The 10,201-nt window shown below is 32.5% G+C and overlaps 1 protein-coding gene across 1 annotated transcript; it reads right to left on the reverse strand.

Annotated features, from left to right (window-relative positions):
* Positions 1–1,356: 1,356 nt before the first annotated feature.
* Positions 1,357–3,438, reverse strand: LOC143637198 (glycerol-3-phosphate acyltransferase RAM2-like). The gene is made up of 2 exons (XM_077104643.1): positions 2,743–3,438; positions 1,357–2,406 (listed from the first exon to the last, which is right to left on the reverse strand). The coding sequence occupies exons 1-2, from the start codon at positions 3,379–3,381 to the stop codon at positions 1,501–1,503; spliced, it is 1,545 nt and encodes a 514-aa protein (XP_076960758.1). The 5' UTR covers positions 3,382–3,438; the 3' UTR covers positions 1,357–1,500.
* Positions 3,439–10,201: the final 6,763 nt, after the last annotated feature.

A 10,201-nucleotide genomic window follows, 5' to 3' on the forward strand; every position in this document is an offset into this window, starting at 1 on the left:
TGTATGAAAGTTAACAATATACTTATGGTTTGATGATAAATTGTTTCACAAATAAATGAGATGTTATAACCTGGTTTAAAAGCTATATGGTGTTGATGAGACCCAATACCCGTTTATTTTTTTTTACTATCAAATTAGTTTTTTAATTTAAATAATATATATATATATATCTTTTTTTAAAACAAATAAGATATTAATTTTTATTATATCCTATTTTATAGGATTTTTATATTAATAATTTGGTGAGAATAATTTTTAATTTAATGAGATGTTATAACCCGTTTAATGAATATCTGGGTTTGGTAAGACCCGTACCCATGAATTCGGGTCAAATGCATGAGAAGCCTCTATTTAAAAATCAAGCAAATCTGATGACTCCAAAAAAGGTGGGAGCGACCACATTGTGACACATAGGATTTTTATGTCTTTGTTTATATATATTATTATAGATATATATATATATATATATATATATATATATATATATGTCACACGTGGAACTCACCACATCTATTCTCATATTTTGAATCATTCATTTCAATTATGGCATCACCGAATGTGTATATATCTATAATATATATAAAAAAGACATAAAAATCTTATGTGTCGTGATGTGGTCGCTCCTCTTTTTTTTTTGAGTCACCAGATTTTCTTGATTTTTAAATAGAGGCTTCTCATGCATTTGACCCTAATTCATGGGTATGGGTCTTACCAAACCTAGATATTCCTTAAACGGGTTATAACATCTCATTAAATTAAAAATTATTCTAACCAAATGATTTATGTAAAAATCCTATAAAATAGGATATAACAAAAAAATAATATCTTATTTATTTTAAAAAAGATATATATATTATTTAAATTAAAAAACCAACTTGATAGTAAAAAATAAACGGGTATTGGGTCTCATCAAACTATAAGTATATTATTAACTTTCATAAATATTATTTATAATTAAAAAACCAATTTCATAGTAAAAAAAAATAAACGGGTCTTGAGTCTCATCAAAACCATATAGCTTTTAAACCGGGTTATAACATCTCATTTATTTGTAAAATAATTTATCATCAAACCATAAATATATTATTAACTTTCATACAATAAAAATATATAAATTAAAAAAATAAATAAATATTAGCACAAATAATATAAAACAACTCCCGTAATACAGGGGATAAAAACTAGTATTATATATTTGTTAATTTGATACACATATACACCAACTCATCCATGTTATATTGATCATTCAATTTAGATAAATTTCTTAATTCAGAAACCGGCACCTAAGATTTTTCAAACCTCTCCTTTTTAAAATCACTTGACGGATGCATGGTTTTTTTTTAACTTATGAAACGAAGTAGTGTACATAAAGTTCACAAAATCCAATTATGGATCGACCTAACAATTTAATTGATACACAACAATATGATTTGGCCAAATAACTTGGTACAACATATATTATATGTCAATATCCATAAACCAAATAGTACCATCGAATTCCTAGCACCCCATGATCTTTTGTTCAATAACTTTGGTTTTCCCTGTACTCACCGTCCCATCATTTCCAGCCAACATCTTGTACTTATCTTTCCTCGTAAAATTCGTACACTCGTAAGACAAACTTGAAGAGATCATCCGTTGAATATAGTTAGCCACATCGTGGCTCGATTTACCACTTGCACAAGTTAATTCATAAGGTAACTTGTTCAAGAAGGTAACTTCATAAGCTGGACTAGGGTTCATGAAAAAGTAAAACGGATCCATCCCCTTCCACCCTCTTGCGGTGGTGCCGTGAAACATGCTCATCTTGTTCGACATTGCCACGGGAACCAGCTCGTTGGTAAGTTCGGCAAACAAAGCTGAAAACCGTAGCAAAAAGGGTTCTCTACAAGTGGTTCCTTCGGGGCATATGACCAAATCGCCTTCTTCTAGGAGCTTCTTGATCATGTTGGCATCGGCTGTCCGGTCTCTCGTTAACCGGACAGTTTTAATCGGGGATATGATCTCTGAGAGCCTTGATAATGAGTAGGTGACTGCGGGTATTGGGCGTCCGAGTGCAGTAGAGAGGAAAATCGGGTCAAGCAGGGTGCGGTGGGAGCAAATGAAAAGTACTCCAGTTTGACCCGTTGACTTTTTAGCGGGAGGAGGTGGTGTTCCTTTAATGTAGACTCGTACTCCGAGTGCCCAAAAAGCGTAGTAAACTAGCGGCATCGGGAGGAGTGCACCCGCGGCGATACGTAGGCATGCGAGGAGGAAACCTACTGGAATCCAAAGAATTATGATGAGGGCTTTGAATGGGGTTAGTTTCTGAACTAGTCTGCCGTCATGGAACACCACTGGTTTTGGTAACTTGTCTACCGTTACCGCCTTTAGCTCTGATGTTGCCGGTGGTACTACGTAACCTTCCTGCGGTGGAGAAGATGGGCATTATTAATTTCAAGATATAGTTAACGTCATTAAATGTGTAGTCAACGCATTCATGTTGGGCTGACTTTTTGTATGTTGAAGTTCTAAGTCAAACTTAAGACAAGTTCATACCTCGATTGATGAAAAAAGCAATATGTCACTTGTTTTAATTAATTTAATTAAGTAAAAATAAATATACTTTTAACTTGTATTTATTTCTTACTAAATACATAATTAAGTACTAACGAATTCACAAATTTAGCAGAGATATATATTTGGATCGGTGGTTTAGTGACAGAGAAAAATACAAATATATATTTCAAGAGTATGGCATACCTTGCATAATTTCATGTAAGGATAGTCAGTTTTCCTGTCACCAAGTGCCAACTCCGGTAGTGATGTGTCTTTAAAAGCCTTCAAAAGGGCATCGGCCTTGTTACTTCCGACGAGCACTCCGGGTGTTTTAACCAGTCCGGTAGCTATTCCTTTCCAGCTATCAATCTCCGTCCCCAACACCAAATCCGCACCCAAAAACTCCTTCAAAAACGGCTCCACCATCACAGTCGGGTTCGCGGTCAATACACACCGTTTTCCACAAGCCGAGAACACACGCCACGCCTCCGGGTGCAAGTCACTGGAGTAAAACTTAGGCAAGACTGCACGTGCCACTGATTCGATGTCGGAAACCTTCATTCCCGCCATGGTTGCAAATATTAAAACACGAATACCCGCGGATTCGGAGATGAAATAATAGAGAATTCCGGCGATGGGGGTAGCTAGAAGTAGGAAGAGGAGTCTTAAAGGTCCACCAACTTCAAAAGCTACAAGGGCAAAATATGGAAATGAACTACGCCCCCGTAGCAAGGTTCCGTCCAAGTCGGAAACCACCGTCTGGTTGTTTCGGCCATATGTTTTGCAAGTTGAGATCGCCGGAAACTCACAAGAGGGCTCGGAGTTCTTGTGATTACCGGCCATATTGTTTATGATGAGTGTGCGTTGGTTTGGCGTTTGTTAGGAGTATTTATAATGTTCATGTAGTGGAGAATTTAATTTTTCAACAGAACTTGATTAAAAATAATTATGTGGGGAAAGTTGATTTTTTTAATACATCTTTTATATAACCATTGTCGAATGTTTAAAAAAATTGCATGAAAAATTATAAATTCAAATATATAAGAAAATATTAAATGAAATTTTATCAGGTACATACTAAGTAGAGTTAAGCTATATTTGTAAATATAACCATATCATGATATGTAGATGTCATGTCTCCATGATTCATTTTCTTATAATAATATGTGACATGTTTTTCATTATAGTGTCTTTATAAAACTTTGGAAAATAATTTAGTGTGTGATACAGATATAATATCAAGACCTCATGTTTCAGAGTAACGATGCTTACCAACTTCACTCAGATGATAGTTGTGTTAAATTTTTTGACTTAACATGCATAAATATTCTTTCTCTTCAAGTTTAAAATCAAAATTATATTCAATTGTTGATATTTTTATAATTTACAATAATTTGTATAATATATATATATATATATCTTATTCTTATTGAGCAAAATCGAATAATTATTATGTTTTAATTAATTTTAATTATGTAAAATTATTTGTCTTATAAATATGGCATTTACAATTCATTAAAATATATAACATACACATATATATTACGTTATTTTTATGTTTCATCCGTGTATAGCACGGATAACTAACTTAGTATAAAATTTGTAAAGGAAAGTCATATAAATGACTTTTTTAACATACAAAGCGTATAAGATCTTAAATATGTTGTGCGTAATTATTTTAGTTAATGAGTAATTATTTATTTAATGTGTAACTAATGTCTGTAGTTGGTTAACTTGTATAAATCTATTATTCCATGCGTATTATTTTAATTTATACTTAATTATTTTACTTCATTACGAGTACTGTGTTAAACGTTCTAGTTAAATTTTACGAAGATGGAGGTGGAGGAATAATAAATGAAAAGGAGGTGTATGGGCGATTGTTATTAGATGAGGAGGCCCTTGAATGAAGCGTCGTGGGTTTTTGAAACTCCAACTTGGGAAAATCCGATGAGGATATTGACCTTGTAATCCTCTAATAACTATGTAAATCATTTGTATCTTTCGTTAAGTTTAAGGTTGCTATGTGGGTAATTAAAACTATAAAATCAATTAAAAACTATAATTTTGTGAAAAACAATGTTTGAGTGTCTTTTTGTTATTTAAAATTATAATTTCAGATACCGACTAATAAATGTAATTGTATATCGATTTAACTAGCATTTAAGACTTTCAATATATATGAAAATGTGTCTCACCTACGTCAATGTTAAATCAAAAAGTACTTTTTTTGAACTTTTTTAACAACTATATATCATACATTATGAAGATTGAATTCTTAACCATCAAATTCATACCCAAATCACCTTACTATCTTACTAAAGTGGGAATGATACAAACTACTTAAAGTAATAATTAGTTATACCCAAACATAAGTTTAAAATATAGATGTAAAGTTCTATACTAAGATATAACGTTTAATAAATTTAATATTTATAGCATTATACTTGATTAGTTTAAAGTGTCTTTATTTTATAAAATGAGTTGAAACGCGAATGAGATTCAGTCACACACGGATGTGGCCACCGTGGCACTCGCAAAGCCAATGATCGAGCAGCTAAGGAGGCTAGTAACATATATGCGGGGCTGCACCTTGATACATGCATTTACACGTGGCCCACGTGTCATCCGCAAGCCAATGAGCACTATGAGGGCCGGTAGCATGTGGGCATGCACCTTGGTATGTGCATTGACACGTGGCCACTGGTCACGCATGGATGAGTGTGTGGATGTTGGTGGTAGGAGCGAGTTGTTGATTATATATATATATATATATAACAACTCATCAAGTTTTCAAAAGATCATCCCAATATATATATGTATATATAGGGGGTGATCTTTTGAGAACTTGATGAGTTGTTAGAGCTCTAAGAACTCAATATCGACCACACATTTAATTAAAGGAAAATTCCCAAAATAGTCCCATAGAGGAGACAGATTCCCAAAATAGTCCAGGACTTTTTAAAACTCCCAAACTAGTCCAAGGAAACATATCTGCAGCGTGACATTGGTATTCGTGTCGTGAGATTTGAGTAGCCAATCACAATCTGACACGTGTAAAGGAACGTGAAAGTTTCAACGAAATCTGTTTTCGCCGAGAGTTTTCAACCCAAAATCATTTTACATGAAATTCATCTCCTCCGACGCATTTCAGGTGAATTTCATCTTTTTTTTACATAAAAAGAAGAGTTGTTAGAAAAGATGGTTTCTAGATGAAAATTATCTTTTTTTTTGCATAAAAAAAATAGTTTTCTATAAAACTTTTTTGAAAATCATATCCACCACCACCACCCCCGCCCACTGCTATCATCCACCACCACCACCACCACCCACCGTCATCATCAACCACCACCACCCACTGCCATCATCCACCACCACCCACCACCACCTACCACCATCATCAACCACCACCACCCACCGCCATCATCCACCACCCACTGCCATCATCCACCACCACCACCCACCACCATCATTAACCATCACCACCCACCGCCATCATCCACCACCACCACCCACCGCCATCATCAACCACCATCACCCACCTCCATCATTGGGAAATTATTTTTTTTTAAATTTTTTGAAAATCATCTAACAAGACTAAATTCATTGGAAAAGTATCGTTTTTTTCGTAACTTTTTTGAAATTTCTCTTAGGAGAGGAAATTCACCTGAAATGCGTCGGAGGGGATGAATTTCATGTAAAATGATTTTGGGTTGAAAACTCCCGGCGAAAACAGATTTCGTTGAAACTTTCACGTTCCTTTACACGTGTCAGATTATGATTGGCTACTCAAATCTCACGTCACGAATACCAATGTCATGCTGCAGATAGGTTTTCTTGGACTAGTTTGGGAATTTTAAAAAGTCTTGGACTATTTTAGGAATCTCTCTCCTCTATGGGACTATTTTAGGAATTTTCCCTTTAATTAAATATATATGTAATATGTGGCTGAAAATAAATTTGATTAAAAAATTAAACAGGAGAGAGAATAACTATTTTTGATAATTACACAAATTTAAATGTTAGTTACACATGTGTAATAAGTCGACTCGGTGTGTAAAAAAATACTGTAATTTTTTTTACGTTACTTACACTTAAATATTACATGTGTGCAAAAAAATTCAAAAACGAAAATTGTTATGTTGAGTTCTTTCGAGTTCTTAAAACTCAAAGTGGTTCAAAGAAATCAATCATATATATATATATATATATATATATATATATATATGTTTAAGTTCAAGAAAGAAATCAAATTATTGCAAGAAATGAGAGAAATGACTTCAACCAATAAGAAATTTCATATTCTTTTTTCTTTTTATTTAAATGGAGGGGTATGAATGTAAAATCCCATAACTTTTTTATATGGAAAGTTAACTTCAAATTATCATATATGGTAACTATTAAGTTTTGTGAAATTTCATTTATATTTCCCTTTAATTAGTTATTTATCTATTAATTAACTATACATTTATAATTCTTGTTATTCGTATCATTCTTGTCTGAGGCCTTTCACTATTTCTTACCTTTTTAATTCTTTATTTTTAATTTGATTAGAAAACCTTAAATGATTAACAAAATATTGTCTTTCAATACTATGCACCAATAACGTATGCTACACAAAACAAATATTGTCTTTCATTCCTACACAACGATGTTTGGATCCTACAAAAACTATTTTATCATGAACAACATACATGTATGTAGCCTACTTTCATTTTTGTAACGACGTGTAGCCTACTTACATAGTAATAACCCTACACATATAAGTATAAAATGTGTAGGCTTTGTTCAAACTATATAGGTTTAAATAGCTAATCCCGTTCTTTATATTTCAAAACCTACACAGCGGCATCATATACCTACACTATATTATTTGTTAAAAGTTATTCATACACAATGTCAAAATAAGTCCTACACTTGAATCACAACTATATGTACAATAAATTAAACTAAATTAATCAGGCTACACATACCTAGCCAATATATCCCTACACAATCAAATGTCTTCCACTACACTTTTAAAGCAACACAAGATAAAAAAAAAGTCATCTAAGTCAAACAAGCCCTACACAAAATCACACAAGAACTTACACAGACCTAGTTTAACTACACACTTTAGTCTATAAACTTACACAGTCCTACACAAAATAGGTACTAACCTACACATGAACTCACATAGTCCCGTACATAATCAGACCACATGAACTTATGTAGGCCTACACATAATACATATTACTTAACACATTTTATACTATGAACTTACACAGTCCTACACAAAATAGGTACTAACCTACACATGAACTCACATAGTCCCGTACATAATCAGACCACATGAACTTATGCAGGCCTACACATAATACATATTACTTAACACATTTTATACTATGAACTTACACTATCATACACAGAATACAGATTACCTACACATTTTACTCTATGAAAATCGTGAAAATCGTGGGCATTATAGTGTTGGACTTGTAATATGCCTTATTCTTTGCAATTATGTTACTTTTCCTCGCAGACTAAATTACAAAAATAGATATAACACTTGTTTAATATAATAATACCAATTTGTGAAATACAATAACCTTACAGTTTGAATAATAAGAAAACATAACATTTGAAAACATATTTAACCACGATCTAGTATATGTTTTCCATTAAGTTGTGTATGTGTATGCAATTAATAAGAGATCACAACTAAATATATTAAAAATAAAAAGAACAGAAATAGTTGTAAAAGATGTAAAATATTTACAAATACCGAACACCTACATATACAATCTACCAAAATCCAACTTTTTTTTTGAAATTAAATTCAAAAAAGTCAACCGTAAATTCATTAAAATTGTGTTGGGTGTTTTAATTAATAGAATATAGGTATATGAGAAGATGAAGGTGTGAACATGGGATTCTTAATGACAAATTATATGTTTCATGTTTGTTATAAGAAGAAAATTACATAAGTACCCTTTTTCTACTAAAAGACATTAAATATAGATACTAATATTTACAAAAATACCATACTTAATGTAGGCCATTGATCTAACTTAATCAAGTGCTATAAATTATTTCTTACATTTCTCGCAATAAGATGACTTCTCTCCTGAACCATCCCCTATATATATACATATATATATATATATGAGAAAGTTAACGTACAAATGAAATTAACGTGATAATAAAGTAGAGTAATTATATATATATACATAGAGTAATTATGTAATTACTTTAAGACCAGGAGAGGATTTAGGGGTTGGAGATGGTGGGCCGGTACCCACCGTCCGTCCGCCGGAATATCATGTTTACGGGTATGTGTTAGTATATGACGAGTCAATATTAAGTAAGTGCCCACCGTTCGTTGAACATCCGGCCGACTAGATGTCATACTAAAACGATATTTAACGGTGGCATGCATGGCCAGAAACCTTTTTTCCAGTGTATGGTAATTGGAGTTTATAAGATGATGATGAAAGAGTGTCCTATTTTTTATTTGTTATATGGACTTTTAAACCTTTATTTCATGAATCATGGCCTAGTTAAGAAAATTATAAAGTTGATCTTTAACTTATTAAAACACATCAGATCCTCTTCATTATCTCCACTATAACTTAATTAATTATTATTTTGTTGGCCTATTTATTTAAACATACAAGATCTTTTGTTGTTTGTATTTTCTAAATACATCATTTTTCTATTTATTGTATTATTTTAATTTGACAATGTAATTAATTTTTATAACATATTACGTACATTAAAACCTCAAAACAAATATCAAACACTAAAAATGTCTCACACACTGTTACCAACTTAAATCGGTCAATTCATTGTAATGTCTTGACCGGAATTTTTTTAATATGCACTTGTGTATGTAAGAATTACAATATAACCTCACGGCCATAAACACCTGGTAGTTTCGCCACTAGAAAGAAAACAAATCTAGTGCTTGGTTTTAGTAAACAATGGTTGAGATAGAAAGGGGACGACATTGGTTTTGTATTTGACCCGACCCATTTTTTATCCGATTCATTTTGTGTCCACTGTGGCGGAATTTTTGGATCCGTCTCTGTCTATGATGTAACTATATAACTACTCTACTTGTATATATAATTACTCTATTTGATTCTTACATTTAACAAGTTAGTTTCATTTGTATTAGATTCAAACCCTATGTATGTATGTATGTATGTATGTATATATGTAATAAAATCCAAGCAGCAACAAGATTATACGTATTAAAATACATTAAGTTAAATTAAAATTAAATTTAGATAAAATGGCAAAACTCGTCCTTTATGTTTATACGTTTTTTTGTGGTTGCCCTTTAGCAAACCTAATGACAGAAACATCATTTATGCTTAAAACTCTTATCACTTTACGTCATTTGACCCTAACGCAGTTAACTTTTTCTCGTTAAATCCGGTCATGTGCAAGGCACATGAGGGTAGTTTAGTAAGTTTACATATTTATTTAATAATTAGAAATATAAAAATAAAAATACATCTCCTTCCTCCCTTTCCAAACCACCACCGTCCACCCCTTCTCTTCTTTTTCTCTGTACTCCACAAAACCACCACCGTACCATCACTAACCAAACAGCGGACGCCACCTTCACAACCTCCGTCCCCACACCAGACCAACAACTTTCACCGAGCTCACCACC

This window comes from Bidens hawaiensis, unplaced genomic scaffold (genome assembly GCF_021521415.1).
Source record: "Bidens hawaiensis isolate Kalapana, Puna unplaced genomic scaffold, B.hawaiensis_p1.1 tig00008142_1, whole genome shotgun sequence".
In the NCBI taxonomy this organism is placed as follows: domain Eukaryota; kingdom Viridiplantae; phylum Streptophyta; class Magnoliopsida; order Asterales; family Asteraceae; genus Bidens; species Bidens hawaiensis.

What these genes read in the sequence shown, in the direction of transcription:
- LOC143637198 (XM_077104643.1), bottom strand. Translation starts at nt 3,381, where the DNA reads ATGGCCGGTAATCACAAGAACTCCGAGCCCTCTTGTGAGTTTCCGGCG. An exon ending in CTTACATGAAATTATGCAAG is followed by an intron (nt 2,407 to 2,742) that starts GTATGCCATACT and finishes TCTCCACCGCAG; the next exon opens with GAAGGTTACGTAGTACCACC.